General features: G+C 39.3%; 1 protein-coding gene across 5 annotated transcripts in view; it reads left to right on the forward strand.

The window, feature by feature from the left end:
* The window catches only part of SOBP (sine oculis binding protein homolog), a 140,795-nt gene that overhangs the window by 108,450 nt on the left and 6,527 nt on the right, over positions 1 to 25,818 (forward strand). For all 5 annotated transcript variants that reach the window (XM_081856976.1, XM_081856977.1, XM_081856975.1 and 2 more), the window contains one exon: positions 13,376 to 15,327. In XM_081856976.1, the coding sequence (XP_081713102.1) occupies positions 13,376 to 15,325 (1,950 nt within the window). In that variant the 3' untranslated portion in view covers positions 15,326 to 15,327. The remainder of the gene's footprint in view (positions 1 to 13,375; positions 15,328 to 25,818) is intronic.

Raw genomic sequence — 25,818 nt, forward strand, 5'->3', positions numbered from 1 at the left:
GGGACTCTCAAGAGTCTCCTCCAGCACCATAATTCAAAAGCATTAATTCTTCAGCGATCAGCCTTTTTTATGGTCCAGCTCTCACTTCCATACATCACTACGGGGAAAACCATAGCTTTAACTATACGGACCTTTGTCGACAAGGTGATGTCTCTGTTTTTTAAGATGCTGTCTAGGTTTGTCATTGCTTTTCTCCCAAGAAGCAGGCGTCTTTTAATTTCGTGACTGCTATGTTTTCAGTTAAGGCTTATTATCACCCATAGAAAGGTATTTTGAGTTAGTATTAAAATGTTATTCACTGGTCCCAGGAAATGCAACATTTAAATTTAATTTATTTAATGGGATTTCATAGGTGATTTTTGCCTAGTAGAAATAGCACTGGCCTGGAGCAAAGCCTAGGGCTGAAAACATATTCGTCTAAGCAAAAAGCCATTAGTGTGCCCTTCTTACCAACTCATTACTATGTTTATGTTCCAACTAGTCTTGTGAGCTATAGAAATGTAACGTTAAATGTGTTTTATGTTTTTTTAAATATAAAAAAGAAAATAGAATAAACAAAAACCACACTTTCCTCTTTCTTTTTTTTGCTATTAAAAATTATCGGAATCCACAGTTATGCATTATATCATGAAATGATGTATGACCTGAAAAAGGTTATGAGGAATTGATACAAAGTTTATTCAGGCATTGGTAAATGAGCATGGAGGGAAAGGACCATATAAAAGAATTTATCTAAATACAGCAGTTGACAAAGGAGATACAGTGTATGCTGTGTATGCGTAAGAGAGTTGTATTATTTTATTTAATGATTAGTTTTGGAGGCTGTGGGTTGTACACCTCAGCCACAATCAACAAGAACAGGTGCTTGTAAGAATTTTTCCTACTCTCACATCTACTAATCAGAAGCTGCCATGTGTGTTTGATAGCATGAAATAGTATTTAGAATGTATTAGAAATTAATATACAACAGAAGTATTTGATGGTTGATATGCAGTGGTGTTTTGATTACAATCCTGTGAACCTTGGGAGTAAGCTCCATTTAACATAATGAGACTTACTTGTAAGTAGAGATGCATAGGATTATGCTGTTCATATCTGAAGGCATTTGATAGCTGACTTCTTCATATTTAAGGTCAAAGGATTGTGTATTTGAGTATTGATGTCAGCATATCAAAAGCATCTGAACTCTTGAGTAAATTGAATAATCAAAAATTATGAAAATTGAATTTTCAGAATTGTGTTTCTGCATATTTTTGAAAAGGTAACTTCCTGTAAACAATTTTTAAGCACAGTTAGGGTTGAAAGGATCTGTCAATTTCAGTTCTCTCTGTTTCTCATTTTTCCAATCTTGAATTCAGTTCTCTACATTTTCTACCAATTTATGATTTTTTAAACCCTCATAAAAAGAATTTCTCCTGTTACCTTTTTATGAAATTTTGACTAATGTACATATTTTTGCAAGCAAATATTTTCTTATTATAATGCCTTTTGTATGTTTCACTAATATTTTCATTTATATGCACTTTCTCTTAATATATGCATTTTTGTAAACTTTGGTTGGTTGGACAGCTGTGTTTCAGTGTGCACATTGTTTCAGAAAGTGTGAATCTTTCTCCTCCATCCCTACACATGATAGGGAAGATCTAAGCCACATCCCCTGTGGCATGTCCCATTATTAGCTTTTTGCCATTTGTTTCTTCAATGGTCCGAACCCAAGCCAGTATAACTCAACAGTGGGCGTTGCTGTGGTATTAGGGATGGCTTCCCAACAGCCTGTTGTTTGATAATACAAGTCCAAGGCTTTCTGTGATGAAACAATAATCTTCTGCTGGTGCATATGCTTTGAAGAAAAATTACCAGCTTAAAAAAAAGTGTAGTCTACTCAAAAGCAGCTAAGAATAACACCTATGCAATTTGTCCATTGTTTCTTGCTCCTCATGCATAGTTTATGAGGGTTTGAATGAAGTGATAACACAAATTACACAAAGTCCTAACCCTGCCCTCGCTGAACCTCTTGCTGATTTTAATAGGAACAGTTCTGGAATCAAGCTGAGCCCCTGTGAAATAAATTAAAGGCTGTGGGGCAGGTGTCTACTCCACAGAACAACTATCAGCATTCTTGTACTTTAGGAACGACAGTTTTTACTCTCTCCAACTTTGCTCTTTTATTTCATTTCTCCTTTATTATTGCAACCAAATCCACACAGTTTACAGTTTTGCAAAATCTAAGTTCCCAAAGAACTGAACTTGGGCCAAATAATATTAATATAAGATATAACACAATTCTATGTACGTCTGCTCAGAAGCAAGCCCCATTGAATTCAACAAAGCTTACTCCCAAAACCATATCTATAGGATTGCAGCTATAAAAGTTTACATTCTTCTTTATGAGCTTTGTATAGTCCCACAATTCCTGCACAGACAAAGGATTTCTGGAATTTTCTAGAACTTCAGTGAGGGAGTTTGTGCTCTTACTTTTCCCTTTGTGTATCCTGAGGAATGGCTTAGAAGCCTTATTTCTCATCAGCTTGTCTCAAAAGCCCATCTTTTTCTGTATTTTAAATGTAAGCAATAACATTTTCCCCCCAGTATTTTTTCCATGAGCCTTAATCAGGGCTTTGTTTCAGCTGGAACTCACCGGAACTCGGTTTTAGCACCTCTTGGGGGGGTGTCACCATTGTCATTTTAAGAGAACAAGGGTGGCGTTCATGGTGAGTTCCAGTACCTCTTTTTTCCCTAGAAAAATAACACTGAGTCTAATCACTTTTCGATTAGTTTGGGCAAACTGTCAGTCCACCAACATCTCTTGACCTCAGTAGTGGATCTACTTCCAAAGGCTCATTTCTGGCTACAAAGGCCACCAAATGCTTTGAATGTGATTTAGACCACACTTCTTTGAATCCATCAGACTCTGAAACTTCTTAAAAACAAAACACCAACCCAAGGAACAAGAATAAGAGGTAAAGAAGAAAGAAGGATCATATAACCAGTGGACTATAAATAGCATCTCTGACTAAATCTTCCAAGATTGTGCTCATTCTACATTCTACTCTGAGACCTAAGGCCTTTTCTGTCACACTCATCCTGGACCATGCTATATAGTGCCAAAGCCAACATGAACTTGTGATGATGTTCTGTTTAACTAAACACTCTGGTTGCTTGCTACCAACCACATCTCCAATCTTTATGGTCCACTAAGTTACACTGCCAATCATTTGGGGACTCTACTTTATACAGCCCTCTATTGAGAGGATTTTCCATTCATTCCTACTGTTTGCTTCCTTTCCCTTAACTGATTCCTAAGTGAATCTTTCTACTTCTTATGCTATGATTGCTAAAATTATTCAGGATTCTTTGGTGAGGTTTGTTTGTTAGCAAGCTCAGAGAACTCTAAAAAGGCATACCTTTGCAGAAGCCATACTGGTTCTGCTTCAACTTATTATTCTATAGATGCTTGGCAATATATAATAACCGACTACCATTCCACCAACTTTCCTGGAACATGAAGACTTGCGTGCACTAGTGTACTACTTTCTATTTTGATAGCTTTCCCCATATTTGCTTGTTGTAAAATATGAACTTGCCCCTCATTTAACATCTAGTAATAAGAAGCACAGATAATTGGATATGATAGGCCAGAAGTTTTCTTTCTTGGCTGCTTGAGCTCTTTTTTGGGGGATATATTTGTTGGATATATCTTCTTCATTAAAAAGGAGAAAAAAATCTCACCCCTTTCACCCTCCTGAAAGCAGGAAGACCTAATGACTTTGAACAGAACATGCTTCACTGTTCACAAATGACAGCTGTAAGATTCATTAAAAACATACTCCTTGCACTTGATTTATCTCTCTGTGTAATGAAGACACTAAACACAGATGATATACAGAGGGTCAGGGAGAGACCCATGTCACTGTCTGCACAGTTTGTTAGGTTATCAAACTAGCTATTTTCTGTAGTTTGTTTTTTTAAAAAAATCTGTATATTACTTCTTGTGCACACGGATTTTTTTGGTTTGCTATATTATTACCAGCACCATAAGACAAGCCCCACTGGACTGGATCAAAGGCTTTTCTAGTAGTACCTTAGCCATACACAATCCTTTGAGGTGGCTTAGACTGAGAGATAGTGAGTTACCAAAGGACACTCAGTTTGTTTCACAGCTGAGCAGGGAATCTGAATTTATTTACATTCAGTACTCCAATCATTATAGCATGATCTGCCTTATTTTCCCCCTCAACCCCCAATCCCAATTCCTTAACATGGTTTTATTTTTCCTGGCTACTTATTAACTAATTGGTTAATACCTCACAATTTTTCAGCGCATTTCATAGGTGGTTCATCTAGTCACTGGGCAGGCACAGACAGACCTGTCTAACTTAGCAGTAGAACAACATCACTTTGACCAAGTGGCCTTGTTCTAACATGACCACCTACTTCCTTTCCTTGTCTAAGCTTCTTTACCTAGACCTGATAACTCACTGAATCACTGAATTGTAGAGTTGGAAGGGACCCTGAGGATCATCTAGTCCAACCCCCTGCAATGCAGAAATATGCAGCTGTCCCATATGGGGATTGAACCTGCGATCTTGTTGTTATCAGCACCATTGTCTAACCAGCTGAGCTATCCAGTGATTCAAAATGAACCCTGTTATAATTGTCTCTGTTTCATACACAAAACCAGGGAAGTGAAATTTGGTGAGGCATTGATAATTTTTTAGACAGGGATTCCTAGCTTCTGCCACAGAATCACAGTTCTCAAGGGAGAAGGAATTACTGTACTATTTAAGGATTAAACTATATTCTAAGCAAAGTTCAGTGAGTCCTTCCTCTCCCTTCCTTTCATTCTTTCCCAAAGCATCCTAGGACAGTTTCCACCTCAGCAGAAGAGTGGATAAGTAGAGGCTGATAAATTCTACCTCCCCCCCCCCCAAGAGTAAAAAGCAGCTTCGGAAAGGTAATTATGACTTGAAAACGGAATCAGAGGGCAAAGACTTAAGCAGCTTCTTTTCCTGTGCCCATTTTTTGCTCAAAGGTAGCTTGCCCTTGGCTGCATAGGACTGAAAAAAACACCAAAGAAACATTGCTTTAAACTGAACTATCTAAGTGATGTACAGTAAAATCAATCTACAAAATACGTTAAAATATTAATCACAAGTCCCAATTACAGCAACATATGCAACTTGAGCAATGTTTGAAGAGGTTTTTTAAAAACGCAATTAAGCCTTAATCAGAAAACGCTTGAGTAAAGAATAAAGTTTTTTTAGAAGGGCATTGAAATGTATAAAGATTTGGTGCCTGTTATATGTCCATGAGGTTGCATCAGGGAGTAGCCAATTGAAGGCCTGGTGCCATATTACTGCCAACCAGCCTGCTGCTGGCATATCCAATAAAAAAGAGTCTCAGCTGATCATAGTGACCAAGCAGGGGTTTTATAAACAGTTTGAGCCCAAAGTCACTTCCAGACAAACTTGTTTATTGAGTGTTGATCCCGATGTGTTTTGCACAAAGTTTGCGGAGAGGTCAAACAATTGTCATTTGACATTGCATCTTCTTGTCATTTCCCTTATTATGAATGTCTGAATTACCAGGGAACGGGGAAGCAGGTTTGTTTTGCAAGTGCGCCAAATTCACCTTAATTATGCAACCTGCATTTGCCAGCGTGTGACTGAATCTCACTCGCAAAACAGTGACATTCTCAAAGCACTCCCCATTGAATAGATATTGGCTCTGACGTATCTATAGTGGGGATAAGAAAAGGCTTGGTGTTAATCCACTGTTTTTCGTGGAAAATAAAAGTTCTGAGAAAGGCAGAGGCATGACCATGAAGCTGTGAAATACTGGCAGAAGTTGCTGATGGTTACTGTTAGCTCCCCTTCACTGATATTTACTGTTGTCTCTTGGAGCTTGTTCGCCATTTCTTCTTCCTCCCCGCTGGGTTCCATTCCACATGGCAAACCTGACCAGAACAGATGTCCTTTTTGACATTTCCACATATTGCATCCCCAAGAGTGAGTGAGTGTACGTGTGTGTGTGTGTAGCTGTTCAAATAGCAATAGAATCCAAAAGAAAGTCAATTATCTTTTATCAGCGTGGAAAAAAAAGAGTTAAAATGTTAAGCATTTCAAATCAGAATCCTCAGAGGTGCATAACATATTGGATGAAACACTGAATTAATATATGTAATGCAGTTTACTACAAGGACCCAACTAGGGCCAGATAAAACACACAACAACACTGATTATATGAAAGCCCATGAAAATTTTGAATAATTGCATATTAAGCCGAATAGACGTGGTGATGCTCTTTCACACATGCACAAAAGAAACCAGATTGTGTGATGAGGCCATGTAACAATGAATTAGGATAAACTAATCCTTCAATGGATTGGAGGCAGGGTGCCCCTCCCTACTAAGCATCCAACCAAATGCCTCTTCTGCCAAAGGAACGTTGTGACGATTGCTATGAGGTAGGCAAAAACCTGCAGGATCCAACCATCTGCCTTAGGCAAAAATTCTTCCCAGTCCTGAAACCAATGACCAACACCTGTCTATAGCAACCATTATACTAAACACCAACCTGTTTAAGACAGAAAAGCACAACTGGAAGTACAATAAGTTTTAGAGGGTGGGGAAGCCCAAGTGAAGACTATGGTGCAGAGAGCCTTTTATGTCCTAGGAGTGGACTGGGTGGGCGAAGTCCTCCCCCTGGCTCACTCCTAAGCCCCATTCCTCAGAATCCCAGCATTGAGAGTGATTGGCTACCAAGTTGTCAGCCTTCTTTCCAGCCTCCCATGTGGCCATAAAGTAGACAAAGCATTTCCCCACCGTGCAGGAGGCTCAGGATGCCAGCCCCCCCCCCCCCCCCGCTGCTGCGCAAGACCACAAAAATCCCTTTTCAAAATGTACAAACTGGCCATCACTACATCTTCTAGTAGCAAATTCCACAGTTTAGCTGCACTCAGTTAAACCAAAGTTTTATATGAACTGGGCCCCATGCTTAAGCTGTCTCCTCACTAACCATAAGCTGTCGCTAAGAACTAACCTTGGCTGCAGCCAGGGGCGCCGACTTATAAAAAATATTGGGGGGGGCGGGGGCCCATACCGACTTATAAAAAATATTGGGGGGGCCCAAGACCTCCAAACCGCTGCTGCTGGGGGAACAAAAGGGGCGAGCCCCGGGCTGCCCCGACCTTAAGTGAACCTGTGAGGGCCCGCCCTTTGCGGCAGCCGATTGGCTGCCGCCGTGGGCGGTGAATATTAATGAGCTAGGGGGAATCCCCGCTTCTCGCGGGGCTGACGCCAGCCCCGCAAGATTGTTGATGGGTCGAGAGCCCGCAACCCCACCCCCTCTCTAGATTGGGAGTGGCTTTGTTTTAACTCATTACTGAATGTATTTTAAAAGGTAACTATCGTCAAACAAGGAAAATAAAAAATACCAACATAATTTTGTGATTTTACAAAGCATAATATAACTAATAATTTTCTTAAATTATTGGGGGGGCAGAGCCCCCCCCCAAACGAATTTTTGAGGGGGCTCGGGCCCCCTCAGGCCCCATGGAGTCGGCACCTATGGCTGCAGCTTATGGTTAGTAAGAACTTATCCATCCTTGGTTTAAACACCACACTAAGCCAAATCATGGCTTAGCTTAACATGGTATCAATAAGGAACAGGGAGGAGGTAAGTGGCTGCAAGTTCTTCCCCAGGTCACAGCGTTAAACAGGGTTTATATCCCAGCTGAGTGGGTTTAGAGCAGCAGCCTTAATTTCAAAATTTGTATAGCCGTTTATATCACAAATGGAAAAGATATGTCATATAAAAATTTGAAGAGATGCTAAGGTTTCATACCATTTTGGGTGGGGAGGGGCCCCTGTCATCAGCAGAATCTACTCAGTACACAAATCTTTTCTAATATATTGAATGCGTATATTTCAGAGACAGGGAAAAAATGTTGTTTTATTGAAGTGAAATATATGTATATGGTCTATCTGTCACATCTTAAGTAATCAGAATGAGCTCTTAGGAGAAATCTGTAATTACTTTGAGCATGATATTAGTTAGAAGTAAAATGAATAATTTTGCTCCATTTTATTACCTTTGGTATATAGCCATTTGTATCATAAATTCATTGACCTCATCTTAAATGACCAATCCTGTAGGACAGATCTGATTCATTAATTCTTAAGTGACATTATTTCTACTCCAGTAATTTTTACTTCATGTGAAGGGATGGTGTGCTGTATCTGTGGCAGGATATGAAAGAGAGGAGGGAAGAGAGAGAGCTAGTTATGTGTGACTTTGGAGTGCTGAGTAAAATCAATTGTATAATGACTAGATATTTAGTTCATCAGGGATGTGCTCACAAATTGATTTATTGCAGTTACCCTCAATATCCTTAATTAATTTTACCTAATGATAAAATATACTGAATAGAGGGTGATCAATATGTGAGTGAAGTAGACCAACATTAGCATTTCTTTTAGTGAATTATTAAAAGCAGGGGGGAATTCTGAGAGAATTTGCAAGAAGTATTTCTAACTATTTTTACAGGAGAACATATTTACTCACCACACAGTAATACAGGAACACAATGGGTTATCTAATAGAGAAAACACTAAAATGAACATTTTGACCAATCATTTATAAAATAAAATAATTAGAGAAGACCTAAACTTCTGTATTTGCAGTGCAATCCTAAAATGCACCTTTGCTCAGAAGTAAGTCCCATTAAGATGGGGAAAAGAAGAAAAAAACATTGATGATGAGTTATGCTAATAAGGGAAGAGGGTTGGGAAGATTGTTTATCTTTTCTTGTTGTTTATTCTATGCTTGTTTATCTTAACAATAAAAAGCTTTCAGAAGAAAAAGTAGTAAGTCAGTGTTAATTACTCCCAGATAAATGTGCATAGAATCAAGTGAACATCCAGGAACAAACCCCATTGGACATCATGGGGTTTAGAACTGGGTAACAATATGTAGAATTGAACTGTCTCTGTGTTTGGAGCTACAGCACTGAAACCATTTAACCATGAAATAATGAGGTGTTTTGTGAATGTAGATGTGGGTTGTTGCTTTGCAATCAAACCCAAAAGTGGAGCAGCCTGTAATTACATTTTCTGACCAGGTTTAAGTAAGTCAAGGGAATCCATGGTTCTTAGCACATTAGCGGAACTAACATTCTGCTTCAGACCTTTTCATGGGCCAAGAATCCTCCCCTCCAAGTCCATCAAAACCTCTGAATTAGATTCTTGACTGCCAGGTTTGCACATCCCACTAGGAATACAGTTGGTAGCACCGGGAATGATCCTCACTAGGGAGCAACATGTTATGATGGAGGTAAAGCCATGAAGGGAGTAGAGTATGTGCCCGCCATGCAAACAATACTTGGAAACATATTTGACAACATTCAGCTAAGTTTTACTCAAATTGAAATTAATGGACCTACCTTAGTCATGTTCATTAATTTTAGTGGGTCCATTTTAAGTAAAATTTAGTTGAATACTACCCTTTGAAGTGAAAATCCTTGACTGATACATGTTTGAGGTTTTACGTACCTGGCAAAATGTGTGTGCATTATATATTTGGGTACCTTGTACGCAGATTCAAAATAGGTGCTCCCACATACATGTTCTTGAATGTCAAGAACTGGCATTCGAAGAGCAGTGTGAAAATTTGCACAGTTTAGCAGACAAGTTGCCAGCAGGATGAAGGAAATATTTTGAGGGGAAAGGCCTTGAGGATGCATCTCAGAAAGGACCAAACTGTGCAGTGAGAGTGAAACATTAGGCATGATTCAGTCCATAAAGAAATCCCAATTTCTTTGGTTTATTTTAATAGCCCTTTTCTATCCATTCTGGGTACCGTCTTCCTGAGGGAAAAGTTCCAGGTAATCAGTTTAATTTACCACCTGTGTGGAGAGGCAAGATTGCTCCATGTCATAGTGATGGTGTAAAAACTAGCAGAGTAGTTGCAGCTGCATGGTCTTCCTGCACATATGCCCTCTGGTGCTGGAGAAAATGGGCCCTGGACCTTGATTGCCTACCTAAAAAACCCTGATCTTTGACTTTGGTTCTAGGTCCCCATTCAGATGAAGAATTGTTCTGCTGCAGCCACATGTGTCTGGATGCAGTTTGGTGGTGAGGTCCATGAATCTAACAGTTGATATTAGGGCGAGGCAAGCTAGCTTTGTTATTGTTGGTCTATACAGCGGTACCTCAGGTTACATAAGCTTCAGGTTACATACGCTTCAGGTTACAGACTCCGCTAACCCAGAAATAGTACCTCGGGTTAAGAACTTTGCTTCAGGATGAGAACAGAAATCGTGCAGCGGCAGCACGGCAGCAGCGGGAGGCCCCATTAGCCAAAGTGGTGCTTCAGGTTAAGAACAGTTTCAGGTTAAGAACAGACCTCCAGAACAAATTAAGTACGTAACCAGAGGTACCACTGTACCTAAATTCCAAAATATGCCTTCCCCCAGTTTTCTTAAATTGTACTTTTAAGGTCAAGAGGGTTCTGTTTGGCTTTGTCGTCTCTTAATAAAGCAGCTGCATTCATCTGCTGGTGTGGCTTTTTAGGGTAAGGTAAGCTTTGTCTCTAAATGTGGTACCTGGCTGTTGAGTCATTGCTACTGAGTAACATGGGCTTAGGTCTGAGAGGCCAAGTGAATCTTTGGTTGGTGTCTGGGTGAATCCTAAGGGCATCCAGAAACACATCTTAATGTTCCCTGACTCCGATTTGGGGGACTTTTCAGGGATGGTGGAAGTAGGGTTGATTTTTCCTGTGCATAGTTTGGCTAGGTTGCAGGGTTAGGGAATTAGCTCTGGATAGAGAGGAGTCATACTCTCTCCTTTGTTATATGCTAACAGGAGTGAGATAGAGATAAGGAGACCTTACCAACACATTTCCCATGCATTCAAAAATCCAGTTTTTCATTCCTTCTTTACATGGTGGCAGTGGTGGCATTTGAACCCAGAACACTGAAATGACTGGAACCCAAATCCAGTGTCTGGATTTAATTTCTAGAGTCTAATTTAAGTATGCTTAAATCCTACTGATTTCAAAAAGATGGCTACTATTATAGGTACACTTACATGGGAGTAAGCCCCACTAAACCCAATATAAGTTAGGTACTTCTTAGTAAATATGATTACTGTGAGAGTTAAGTAAATGCCTATTGAGATCAATGTGACTTAACAGGGCTTAATTTTGTTTGCATCATGCCTAGGCTTTAAAAAAAGCACTTTTTTTTTTTAAGTGTCATCACCATTTCAGATAAAGAAAAGCTGAGAGTTAAATGAGATGAGTAATCAAATGCCCAGCATATGTTGTTTTCAATTTGTTTATATGGCCAATGGTTATTAAAATTAAATTACCTATTTAATGCTATCATTTTACAATCATTATCTTAAAAGACATACACACGCACAAGTAGTATTCCTAGTCTTGAATAGTGAAGGTGTACGAAGGACATTGCTTTCACGTGGCCATAAACTCAGTATTGTACATTTAATGTATAGTACTAAAGACAGTATACAGAATATTATGAGAACTGAATAAACAAAAAAAAATCTAAAAGTTTTGTATCTCTGTATAAAATCTGTCCAAAAAAAAAAGGCATTGAAAATTCTGACATCTGTTTATCTGTTTATAGCTGTGGAAAGATTACTCATTTTAATTCTTGTTTAAAATGCCATATGACGGGAAAGGCATTTGTGCAAACAAGAGTCATATTTGAATTGTAGATCATGTCTCCGCCATCTGTGAGAGCTGTTAGTGTTGCAAAATTAATGTGTTAATGAAATCACAATAATTTCTCTGAAGAAATGGATTCTGAAACCTAGAATGACTATTTTTTGAACTTTGGTTTCTAGTGGCTTACAACTGGGAAAACCTTTCACAGCTTAATTAGTTCTCAAGCCTTATTTACTTTTTTATAAAAAAGAATTGGCAGTGTTTTCACCACACCAATAGTAGCACAGAAAATAACTTTTTTTTTTTTTTTTTTGGTAAGGCTCTAATAAGAAAAGGTTTGCCTTAGTTTTTGAAAAGTTGTTAAATAAACTGTTGTCTGCCAAGAAGTTATACAAAAGTGACTAGTGAAGAAGAGTGGGCAAACAGCTTGGAAAATCTTTCCAGCTTGTTGAAATATCACAGCTTCAGAATATTTGAAATCCACCCAGATTTTATTACTATTTCTGCTTCATATTTGGAAGGCAAAGCCAACGATGTATGATGCTTTTGCATTTTGGGTACCATTTAACATTTACATTTAAATAATTTAAAGTGTACTGTGTTGTGGGTTTACTACAGATGATTTGTACTAAGTTGTCACAAGTCATTGGGCTCATTTTTCTGAATGTTATTTGCTCTTATTTATGCATATAGTATCTATGTGACCATTACCTAATGTGAAAATCATAATCCACACAAATTTAAGGTGCAATGAAATTATTGTGCTTAAGCACTTTTTGGCTAAATCCTATGCACATTATTTATCTGTAACTAAGCCCCATGAAGGGCAGGGGTACCTTTACCTTTACCTTTAAGCCCCATGAAATACAGTGGGGCTACTTCTGAGTAGATATCTGTACGATTGCACTATAATGCTGCACTAGATTTATAGGCAATATTCAAATAATGCATTATATATTTACTTGGGAAAAGTTCTCTCTGTGTTCAGTGGAACTTACTCTCTAGTAAGTGTGTTTAGGATTGGTGCCCTAGACTGTTCCAGTGCTTTATATACATTTTTTTTTTACAATTCATACAACTCACAAAATAGGAAACTATTACTATAACCATGTTTCAAATGTGGGGAAGAAGCACTGAGTTTGTTAAAGCCCAATTGGCCTACAATCCTATGCAGAGTTACTATAAAGGAAATCCACCTGAATGTCATGGGGCTTACTCCTGAGTAAACATACATAGGATTGGGCTATTTGTGAGCTCATAGGAGTGATAAGATTTGAACTGAGGATTTCCCAATGGATAGTGCAGTCTCTTACCCACCAGAGTTCACCACCTTTTATGCATTAGCTGAAACACCCTTAAAATCATGAGAATCTTCCAGAATGTGGACAGCACACAGACACACAAGTATTTTTACAGTATTATGCTTTCATGTTTTAAAGCATCATGGATGAGAACTTTTCAAGTATTGTAATGACATTTATACATAATAATTTATTGAGCATGTATATGTAATGATAGGATTTTGGGGTCAAAATATGCAGGTTTCATAAACTACTTTCCTTTGATAATTCAGATATTTGGAAAGCAGTAACGGAAAGTTTTAAAAAAATATTTTTAATGCAAATGACAATATAAAGAGGAAATCGCTTTTTTTCTTACCTGTTTTGATTTTGTTACTGTGTTGTAGGTATGTGACTGGTGTAAGCACATAAGACACACAAAAGAGTATCTGGATTTTGGGGACGGGGAAAGAAGGCTTCAGTTCTGCAGTGCAAAATGTCTCAATCAGTACAAAATGGACATTTTCTACAAAGAAACACAGGCCAATCTTCCAGCTGGACTCTGCAGCACATTACATCCTCCAGTCGAAAATAAAGCAGAAGGCACTGGGGTGCAGCTGCTGACTCCAGATTCTTGGAATATACCGCTAGCAGATGCTCGGAGAAAGGCCCCATCCCCAGTGTCTGCAGCTGGCCAAATTCAAGGTCCTGGACCATCAGCATCTACCACTGCCTCTCCGCCTGACACTGCCAACTGCTCTGTCACTAAAATCCCAACGCCAGTTCCCAAATCTATCCCCATCAACGAGAATCCAAATATGCCACCGGTTTCTGTTCAGCCACCTGCTAGCATTGTGCCTCCAATTGGTGTCCCACCTCGAAGCCCTCCCATGGTGATGACAAACCGTGGGCCGGTACCTTTGCCCATATTCATGGAACAGCAAATTATGCAGCAAATTCGCCCACCATTTATTCGAGGGCCACCTCACCATGCCTCAAATCCGAACAGCCCTCTGTCCAATCCAATGATTCCGGGAATCGGTCCACCACCAGGTGGTCCTAGAAATATGGGCCCCACTTCCAGCCCTATGCATAGGCCAATGCTGTCTCCTCATATTCACCCTCCAACAACTCCAACGATGCCTGGAAACCCCCCAGGTTTACTACCCCCTCCACCCCCAGGGGTCCCTTTGCCCAGTCTTCCCTTCCCGCCAGTAAGCATGATGCCAAATGGTCCTATGCCCATGCCACAGATGATGAACTTTGGCTTGCCGTCTCTTGCCCCACTGGTGCCACCCCCAACCCTGTTAGTGCCATATCCTGTCATTGTTCCTCTACCAGTTCCTATCCCCATTCCAATCCCTATTCCTCACATCAATGATTCCAAGCCCCCAAACGGCTTCTCCAGTAATGGGGAGAACTTCATTCCAAGTACATCCACTGATGCAACTGGGACAAAGCCAACAAATAACTCTGTGTCCCCTAGAGATTCGAAACAAGGGCCTTCCAAGTCCTCTGACTCAACTCCAAGTTGCTCAGGCCAGTCCTTAAATCAAACACAAGTGCATCAGGAGCACAGTAAAAACGAAGTTGTTGATTTGACTGTGAAACCTAGTAGTCCAGTGAACAACAAGTTTGGTTTTCCTACAGTGCTACAGGGACCACAGGATGGTGTGATAGACTTAACTGTAGGTCACAGGTCTAGACTACACAATGTTATCCATAGGGCTTTACATGCTCAAGTCAAAGTTGAACATGAAGCTAGCAGTGTTGTCAATCTGACTTTTGGTAGCTCAGACAAAAGGAACTGCAATGACTGCAGGAACAATTGCAGCCCTACTGAAGCAAAAACGTTACCTTGCAGTGACCCAGTTCATTGTGGCCCCATCGCACCGCCATTGGGCACTTCGGAAAATAGTACAGCTGCAGTTTGCAATGTTATTGTGAATGGCACAAAGGGCCCAGAGGTTTCCAAGAACTCAGAGCAGCCCCAGGAGCAGAAAAAGTCTCAGCCTCTGGAGGAATTGCCAGTCAGTGAGCTGGAGTCTGTTAAGGAGAACAACTGTACATCGAACTGCCGACGGGAAGGAGAATCCGGTAAGAAGACTGGGGAAGAACCCCTGTTTGGGGGAGACAAGCAAGACCCCAACCTGAACAATCCTGCAGATGAGGACCATGCATATGCTTTGCGGATGCTACCCAAGGCAGGCTGTGTCATCCAGCCTGTGCCAAAACCAGTGGAAAAGACTGCAATTGCACCATGCATTATTTCAGCGCCAATTCTCAGCACAGGGCCAGAAGATCTGGAGCCACCACTGAAAAGGAGGTGTCTCCGAATTCGAAATCAGAATAAGTAAAGGTTTGTGTAATCACTACAATCTTCTGTGTGAGTAAAATGAATATCAGTGTTTTCAGGTAGGAGTGAAACACATGGAGGTAGCCATTTGTGAAACTGGGAGAAAGATTGTGGTTTATGAATGCACAAGAAGGTCATTATTTATGTTTTGTCTTTGTCCTGTGACACCTTTGTATCTGTTTGTTTTGCATCCATTAGCTGTATATATTCTGTTATTCTTGTGGAATATTCTCTTAGAACTCTGGCAGTGACGACTGTAGCGTTGCTTAGATCCTAACTAATAGATCTTTTCCTATGCCAACTTTTGAAGCCAGGAATCTGACCAAGTGTATATGGCTAAGCCATCTGGGTAACAGCAATTCAGGATCTCTGTGCTTAACCATCACAATTTACCTTTTGGGGTAACCCATAGCAGAACAATTCAACCACATGTAAGTAGCTAAAATGCAAAGGCATTCTCATTTGACCTTCATCATTTTTCAAATGTACAGGTTTTAAGGCATCATAAGATTACTTCACATTAAAGGAAAACTCTGATCTCTGTTTAAATGGAGAGACAATTTCATATGTTCCTTACCATTTTGGTTCTTACCGATGCATCCCAGTACAATGAGACCATGTTTATGTCACATTGCTCCATTTACTCCTTGGCCCTTAGTGTACTGATTTCAAATACATTTTTAACAGTCTTTGGCTAGGGCACCTCTGCATACAAAAACAACTACCAAAACAACAGCTGAGTCTTCTCTTTGAAACAGTGTTGTTTTCAAACAAGTAACTCTCTCTTACACCTTTGTATTATTGCTGCAATAGGCATTTAAAGAAATGCTTAATATGCCAGATGTATAATTCAGATTCAGAGCAAATTAATGTTCTGCTTTTAAAAGAAATTATTTGTGTTTGAGAAGCAGATGCTTGGATTTCTGACACTTCAGGACTGATTCACTTCAGTATTTAGAAGCTTTTTATATTGAGTCACTTTGAATCTCTTTATAAATAACTGTTCGGGGACTAAACAATTGCAGTCAAGTATTCATTATTTTGTTCATTTTGGTTTGGTTAGAGGAGTGGGAGATGAGTGAATGTCTTGTAAGAAAACATTACCTGACACATGTACACAAACACACACACCTTTTAATGGCCTTTCCACACAGTTAGGTTTCTGTACAATTACATATTTGATGCAAATGTTTGCATTCTTCCTGCAAACACAGCTTTGTGTAACATCTAGTTCAGCACCCTGTTCTCACAATGGCCAACCTATGGGAAGCCTGAAAGCAGGACATATACCTTACAATAACCAGAGCAATGATATTAGCACAAATCAAACCAACACTCGTTTATTTTTTCCTCTCTCTTAGCAAAAAGGATTTGAGCTTTTGACAGCAATATGCCCATTTAAGTTTCCATACCAGCAGTGACAGGTCATCTCAGTCCCAGTATTCCATCCCCATGTGGGTTGTTGGGAAGCAGTTAATCTTCCCCTATCCCACCCCTAGAGGTCGCTGCTACAAGCAACAGCCCTTTTCATAAGCTTTTACCTCCCCAAGTGCATGCGCACACACACAAAACTGGGTGTCAGTACTGGAATATACCCCACACACTTGCCATACATTGTTCTCTCACAGCCTAATTCCTCCAGCCATATTAGTATGGCAACACCAAGCTGCTTTTCAAGTCTGCCATAACTCACATTTTCTCAACCACCTGCAATATGGATATACCAATGGTGGTTTTTATTTGAATTTACAACAGCAGAGGTTTTTTTTTAAATGGTTACATACTCACCAAAACAATACCATTTTTGCATGAAGTTAAAACCTGAGTTAAACACAAACTCCTGTTTTTGCTACTACCTTTTGCTTTTGGGTGGACAAGCTACTGCCGAGTCACCGCTGCACTAAAATTCTGGATTTTTCAGTTGCTTCCTCTGGGTAACAGTCATAGGAAAGGGGGAATTCTAAAACAGACCAGAATACAGCTTTCTTCTTTCAGAATGAAGCAGGCAGTCCATCTCTACTTTTATTTTATTTTTAATCTAGAGAGGAAATTTAGAGTGACATATGCATCAAGAAAGATCCGCCACAGGCTGAAAAGTGAACCAGGAAGTCCTCTCTCCATTGTTTACTTTTGGATCTTCCTTGGACTTGGATGACTCTAAATTTCTTCATAGTAGTCATCAATCACAGCTGTGACTTCACCAATTGGCTAAAAGTATAGAGAGGAAGGAGCAATTGCTTTGAATGGTGCCTGCACATTTCGTTTCATGTCTTTTCCACTAAGTGAGCTCAAAACTTTTTTTAAAAAATGAAAGTTCAGCATCTGGGCCCCCAGTGGCTCTGGGCCAGTACAGCGGTACCTTTTGTACCTGCTTCTTAGTGGCCCCTATTTAAAATATTGCTGCTCTATTCTTCTTCCTTTCATCTTGTCAACAGATGTACTTGCATTTTCTTACAATTCATGAGCTGAGAAAAACTAACTCTGCCATCTTAAAAAAAGAAGTTGGTTCAGAAATCGTATTGATGATATGCCAGATGAGGTTTAATGACATGCCATGTTTTACTGCAATGTGGAGTACCCCTTAACCTCTAGTAATTTATATTTTATGCTATCATGGCAATGTTTTGCCATGATATTATTGTGTGTACTAATAGTACACACAAAAGTACCATGGAGAAATTTCCATTCAAAACAAAGAGAATATGGGGTATCTTAGGATCTGGCAACATTTTCATTATTATAGAGCAGAAAATTACTGACCTGGGATAATTACTGATGTAACGTTTTCAGGATGACCATAATATAAACTGGGTAAGCTCTCACATTACTGCAAAAGTGTTTTTAAGACTGCAATTCTAGACACTTACATGGGAACAAGCCCCATTGACTCAACTCAGTAGTTATACAGTAGTTACTTATGAGTAACTACTGTAAGAATCCACTGTAAAGCTATTTAACATATATTCATATATATATATATGTGTGTGTGTATATATATATATATATATATATGAATATATCTGCCTTTTAGCTCAGCACCCTTAACAAGCCATTACTTTTTTAAAAAATGAATACGTTCATCCAAAATTTGGCCTAAAGAATCTCCTTGGTATTTGATATCTCAGATTTGAAGTTCCAGTCCAATACTGCTCTCAGGATTGATTCAGAGCCCCATTGCTCACATCTAAATGATGGACATCTATATGATGTCTTCCTGCTATGTTGCTGCCACCATGACTAATTATAATGTTTATCATACACATATACAATGCATACAGTATGTTTGTGCATGTTCATGTACCACACAATTACAATTGTGTTGGGTGTGAGTAGACAGTATAAGAGGAGTTATGGGGGGGCACAAGTCTGTAATATCTGTATTTTGGCTTTGGATAGGGTTAATATAAATTTCTGGACAGATCCAAACACCAGTGATGCAAATAAATTATCTGTTATCCAACCCTTATACTTAACTATTTCCCATACACCTGGGAGGGGAAACTGCTTATTTTGCCATAATATTTAAAATATCAGGAACTGTTCATATGAACAATTCTGATGTAGCCCACTTGTCAGAAATATAGTATATAGGCTTTATTTAAACATTCATGTTACCCTATATACTGAAAGATGATTCAAGTTAATATTTGGGTTCGTATATGCACACCTATAGTTTGTATAAGAAATGTGCTGTAGCATGTAAAATATTTCAGTGTTTTGATTCCCTATTTCATGTAAAGCTAATCCGTCATTAAATTGCATTGATCTTCCATTACATTCCTCATATAGCATCTGTGTCTTGTCAGGTCATGTTCCTTCACTTAACTGTTTATTATAAAATGTGAATGTTTAGGCAAAGCAGAACCTTGGTATGTTTTAAGGATTTTGTTTACAGACATGTCTTATTTTCTTCTTCTCCAGGTAATTCTGTATAGAAACTTGTAGACAATAATTTGACACTGGACAAATTGCCGTTAGAAAATTATTTATAATACAAAACGATTCATGAGTTATTTCCAATATAGAAGCCCACAAAATATTTTATGTGAAAAATAACAGTGAAGGCATTACCATGAACAGCTATTGTCCTATTATTTTAACAATCTGGTGTTATTGTCTATCATCCTAAAAGTTCTTTTTGAAATATGTTGTTGATATTTTCATTTTCCAAGTAGAAGTTCATTGTTCTGCTTTTTGAGGGGACTCTGTAACATCAGTTAGACGTTTGATGTTAATTCATAGCTTAGAAGGCCTTACTTTGTATTCTAACATTCATTTTTATCCCCTATTTATGACATGTAGGCAGTAGACCATTTTAGGCAGGGATCGGTGATGGTTTTCAGTTTTCCAATACCATTCATTTGCTAGAATTGTGTGTTTTTTTTCTGCATCTGCAGCTTGGCCAAAGAAATTGAGCTGGTGCAGATTGTCAGTCTCCACTGAAGACCATATGGAGTTTAGATCCTGTATCAGCTGGGGGAGTTCTAGGAATAAAAAGCTGAGTTACTAAATTATCTCTTATATTTCCAAGAAAAGAGGAGTGAAGTCTTTCACACCACAACCACAAGACCTCTTGTGTACAAATTCAGCAATGCATCAACTTTCTGCAGACAAAGATTAAAAATAAATGCAGTCCAACTACAAGATAATAATGGTTGCGCGGACAGTGCCAATGAAAGAGAGCAACTGTCCATCATCACTAATTCAGCAACTCCACCACTAATTCCACCCCTTTCCTTACAATTTCCTTTCTCATAGCACACAAAAGAGTGCTGAATCTGAGATTTTGGGGGTCATCAGCAAAGTGCTTTTAGTGTTCCCCTTACTCTGTAATGAGGTAGGGCATGCAAACAGTAATTCTCTCATGCTCTCTTCAGCCTTCTTGCGCATCAACATCTACAGTGAGGCTAGTAGCCCCTTGCTCCTGCAAGTGCCATGCACAAGGAATGCTTCTCCAATCAGGGAAGGGTTGTGTGTGTGCATCAGAGTTCCTGGATAGCAGTGGCTAGCCACAAACCAGTATTCAGAGTGTTTTGCATAATTTGAATTATGATTATTTTTATATGCAGGTTTTCCCATAGGTTAATTTGCTCAGTGTTCTACAGTGGTTTCATGAATGTGTTAATTGTTTACCAGTATTGCAGGTTTTAAGGTTGTGTGGGTCCCTCTCATGTTTTACATTAATAGACCTCTTTGTGCAGAACCTTCTCTTGTTTATAGCTTGTACTTACATAGTTGAATACATCCCTTATGATTTTAACATCTAAGTAGGTGCACTAGCTGGAGCCAGCACAACATGTCCTGCTAATACAACAGGACTTTCCCCCCTTCTGTCCCCATGCTTCCCCCATAACTGGCCTGAGGGGGTGTCTGGAGAACCAGCAAAACAGTGCAAAGGGGAGGAGAGGTGAGATGTTTCTATCAGGCAAGCTGAAAGGTTTGCACTGATGGAACATTGGGAAGAGTACAACATTGAGTCTTCCTTAGATGCTGTAAGGATGGGTCCTTTAATTGTCATGGGTAAGTATCCTGGACAGTGCTGGATTTATGTATAAGCTAAACAAGCTATAGCCTAGGGCTCCACTCTCTTGGGGCCCACAAAAATATTTAAAGGGGGGAAAAAACCTGGATGCACATTTCCAAAATATAAGATAAAAAACAAAATGAAACCTACATACAGCAACAGTGTTTTGTGTTGTGTAGGTTCTTAAGATGTAAGAAATGTGCCCAGCCTGCTCCCTAAAATATCACTCATTTGCTCATTTCTAACAGCGACAATTTGTTGACAAAGGACAGCTGGACATATAAAGGGCCCCATTACTTTCAGTAGCTTAGAGCCTCATCAAACCTAAATCCGGCTGTGATCCTGGAAGCCATTTCTGTGTGTGTTTTTAAGCAAAAACAATTTAAATGAATGGGAACTGCACAAGAGATATTTCCAATGGGCTTTGCTTATGTTAACAAAATTTATTCTATCTATTTCATAGCCTACTGCAGTAATAAAATGAGCAGGTATGTCCATGGTAGAATTCCAGTGATACAGAGAGAATCCTAGTTGTAGTAGTTGAAGCCATGGCAGTCAATACAATAGCACCATTTAAGGCACATGTCCAGACTCTAGAAGTGGTTTCTAAATGCACTATTTACTTGACCCTTGATTGTTGGAAATACTAATTAGCAACACACTCCCCATTGACTGAGACGTTTGGCCATCAGAGTAAAGGCTGTCAAGCTGATACTGCCTGATATAATTCAGACAGCCACCAAAATTCTGCATGTCCCAGCTTCACAGTGAGACATTAGGACATGTTGTTGGTTAAAGAAACGTTTTTCTGGGTTTAATCATTTTGTATTTGAGGAAGGAAAAACTTTCTAAAATTAACCATGTGAAGTTGGCTTGTGCATCACCGCATCCAAATAAGATTATTTTAATTCTACATTATAAGGAAAGGAGTTGCTACAATGAACAAGATTGAATTATACACATATCATTTAGCTTCCTTGCTGTATCTGTCTCTCTCCCCCACCCCTGCCAGTCACCCCCAAAGTAGAAAATGAAATGCCACACTTGACTAAATACTGGACTAGAATCTTGCACATGCAGGAGTTGGCTTTTTGGCACAATATCAAAAACATCATTTGTGGAATACTAACAAAAAATGGATGCAAAAAAGCTTAATCCTGTATATAGTAGAGGATGCAAATAAAGGACTGGCCACAATCGGAGCTGGTATTAGCAAGATGACCAAGTACATTCCCATGGGAACCATTCATGGACTCAGTGAGTTATATGAATCAGCCCTCAGGCATCACTATGTGTTACATGTTTACCCCAAGTTCTTGTGGGGGGATTATTCCCCCACCCCACAAAAGACCTTTTATTTTCTCCTCATAGAACAACCTTAATATTTATCAGGAAAATGCCAATATGCATTGCTTCCTAAGCAGAATATAGAATAACCAACTGCGCTATCCAAATTTTGAAACAAAGATCCTTCAAGGGAAGCCCCTGCTAGTTGCCATTTTAAAATCTGAGTTAAATAAATTAAATATGGGCTTGCTGTTTTCCAGCTCCCCATCCAGTTGGTCAGAGATCTTAAGTTGTGGATCTCAAGTAACTTGAAACAAAAATAAAGCAAATTGCTCCCAGTATAGGATTGCTGGTTGCTGGACAATCATTTTTGGCTGAGAAGGCTTAGAAAACTTTTAATTTATGAAACCCAAAACTTGCCTTTTAAGCAGCTTTCAAGCTTCAGATCCATGACATGTAACAAAGCAGCCTTCTGAATTCATGCATTAGGCTTTTCCTTTACAACCTTTCTGCTGATAATTTATTTGTTTTATTAAATTTATATCCTGCCCTTCTTCCCAAAGCAGCTCAGAATGGCATATGCTTCTGACAAACTAATGTTTAAGGACACCTCCAACAAAAGGATGCATCTCAGTCAGCAACTATCATGTACCAGGATGCCAATCTTTGGAAGTTATTTTTTTCTTTCCTTCAGACTCATGTTCCTATCTGTGATGGACTAGTAAACACATATACAGAACCAAAGCCCTAACAGGACTCTTAAAATGAAAAGCATCCTCTGGAGGCTGCTATTCTGAGCAGAGAAAGGACAGGAAAATGTTGCTTAATCCTTCCCCACAACCCATTTTCCCAGTAAAAATCACTGAGTTGGCTTCTGTAGGGTACCAGATGTGCATATATGCAGATAAATATACACCTAGAATACTGACAGGTGCAAGAATTGGGGGTTGAGAGAGCTGCTTGTAGGCCTTCATAGATGGAGGGACAACTTGAGCAGTGGGACAACTTGAGCAGTTAAGTATTCCCTTCCCTTACTGCTTTCGCAGCCAGCATTAGTCTACTGAGGCTGTTTGAAAAAAAAAAAAGTTTTGGGTTTTCACTACATACATTTGTGTGTAACATCTAGTAGACATTGGAAGAACTGCCAGTAAAGTCCTGTTCCATGGCAGCCATAAGGGAGTGACAGCCAGGAAGTGCTGTAAGGTGCTTATGGGACTCGCTGTCTCTGCTTTGGCACCGGGAGCCCTGCAACTATTCTACCTCAAACATACTCTTAAACTCCATATGCTAACTTGGAAATGTGTTACTTTAGGAAATGCAATATAAGCAACATGGACCACACCATGATAACCAGGCAAGTAAAGTAATTTAATGTAATAAAGAGAACAGAAGTATAGTGGTACCTCGGGTTAAGAACTTAATTCATTCCGGAGGTCTGTTTTCAACCTGAAATGGTTCTTAACCTGAGGTACCACTTTAGCTAATGGGGAATCCCACTGCTGCTGCTGCGCCGCTGCAGCGCGATTTCTGTTCTCTTCCTGAAGCAAAGTTCTTAACCCGAGGTACTATTTCTGGGTTAGCAGAGTCTGTAACCTGAGGTACCACTGTAATACAGACACACAGTTAAACATTAGAAAAATAAATAAGATAGAATATGCAACCTAGCTCACTGATAATATTGGCTTAGGGCCATACCACACTTTTCCTCAGCAAATCCATAGTCTCAACCTCATATTTTGCAAGAAAAGTGTGGGGTTGGGGGCAGCCACAGAGGCTGATCGGTGGGTGGAGGGACAGGAATGTATAACCCTTCCTTAACCCTCCCCTGAAAATGCTCCATATTTCCCACTCAAATCTGATTTTGGAGCCTTGCCGCTGGGAGCGGGGAACACAACTTTATGTATGAGGGCATTTGCCAAGGGAAATCAGTGTGTGGGAGATGAATTAAGTCCCCAGCCCCCATCATAAGAATCAGCAAGAAAATACAGGATTAGGAACTGTTTTCCTCATAATGTCTAATTCTACCCTAATCCTATGAGGTCAGTTAGTCTAAGAGACAGTAAGTGGCTTAATGCCATCGGACTGAATTTCATGACAGGGTATTTGAATGTGAGCTTCCAACATCCAAATACAATTATCTAGCCACTATTCCATTCTGGCTCACCTTACTTCCGATTTGCTTGCCCAACCTATTTCTTCATTATTGGCCATTTATGCATCCCATGGCAGTTGTCCAGATCCAATGTGATCTGTTTCCTGCAAAAAGCACTGCTTTATTTCTCTTTCAAACCTAGAATCTGTCCATTGGATGTGCTCAGACTAAATAAAAACCAAGTAAATATTTCGCAGGCTAGCACCATTTATGGATTCTTAGTATGGTGGACCAGTTCTCCTTCTCCCAAACCATCTTCACTTTGGCTTAAAGCCCAGCAAAGTTCTTGGCTATTTTTGATTAATGCAATTATGGAAACCACGGGCATAATTGAACAGTGACAGCTGGAATTGAGAACACAGTTAAAACTCCACATGCGCATCAGGGAAAATAAAAGTGAAGTGGCATCTATGTCCTTCAATATGCAAACCTGGAAAGAGATAAGACTAGCCGTTCTTTAAGCACTTTAACTAGATAGATTGTTGTCTCAGGTTTGTCCTTAGGCCACAGTGTCAGCAAAGCCTACAACACATTATTATATCAGATTTGAGCCTTATTGTTCAGTTTTGCTGTGCGTTGACCATCAGGTACCTTGTGTGATTTGTTCCCACTATGTGAAAGGTGTTTGTGGCTGGAGGTATGTTTGTTGCACCAGAAAAGGAATGCAAAAAAGGTAAATATGAAAACTATACAAGCCAGAGAAAGAGTCTGAATTTGATACCTAGCTAAGTCATCTATGTTTATTTAACTCTGTGATGACCAGTCTGCTAAACTCCCAGTGCATCGGCTTACAGAAGGTTTAGGTCCCCTTTCTCCGTCTTATATCCAAGGATTTATTTCTCTAGGCCTCTTTGTGGTATTTGAAAGAATGATATTCCTGTTTAACTTGTGCCTCAGTTTGTAATAAGATCCACCCTGCAGCTGGATTAGTTTTTCAAATGTTCCTAAAATGTTGCTTAAATTTAAGCCAACCTACAATAGCAAATTATATAGAGACAAAAAGATCAAACTGAATATTTTTTTTAAATAAAAAACATCCTCCAGTCCCCACCCCCAATTAAATTCCAGTTTTCAATCCTTGTTTTGAAAACTCAGACTGTGTAACAAAACCATTCCCTTTGGAAGTGCAGACATGTAGGAGCTTGGATAGTGTACAATGAAGCAAACAATCAGACTTTGATTTGTCTGCAAAGTTCTGCATCTTAACAACCTATTAGTATGTTCACCCTATATTTAGAGTAATTTTAAGCTACTTATGAGGAGCCTATGTGGTTAAGCATAAGCCTTGCTGTCATTGTGAACTACAGTATGTGTGCTGGTGCCTTAGACAGCTGTATGTTTTGTATGAAGCTACCATTTCAAAGTTTATTTGTTTGTGTGTTTGTTTGCTCATTTGTTTGCATGTTTTTCATCAAAAGACTCCTTTTACACAGGCATTTTGATGTATGAATGGTTATATGGAAGAGGTGAACAGTGAGTTCACTGCAGTTTCATACGTTGCTATTAAGCTTCACTTTAAATATAGATGTCA

This window comes from Podarcis erhardii (assembly GCF_964252035.2).
Source record: "Podarcis erhardii genome assembly, chromosome: 3".
Classification (NCBI taxonomy): Eukaryota; Metazoa; Chordata; class Lepidosauria; order Squamata; family Lacertidae; genus Podarcis; species Podarcis erhardii.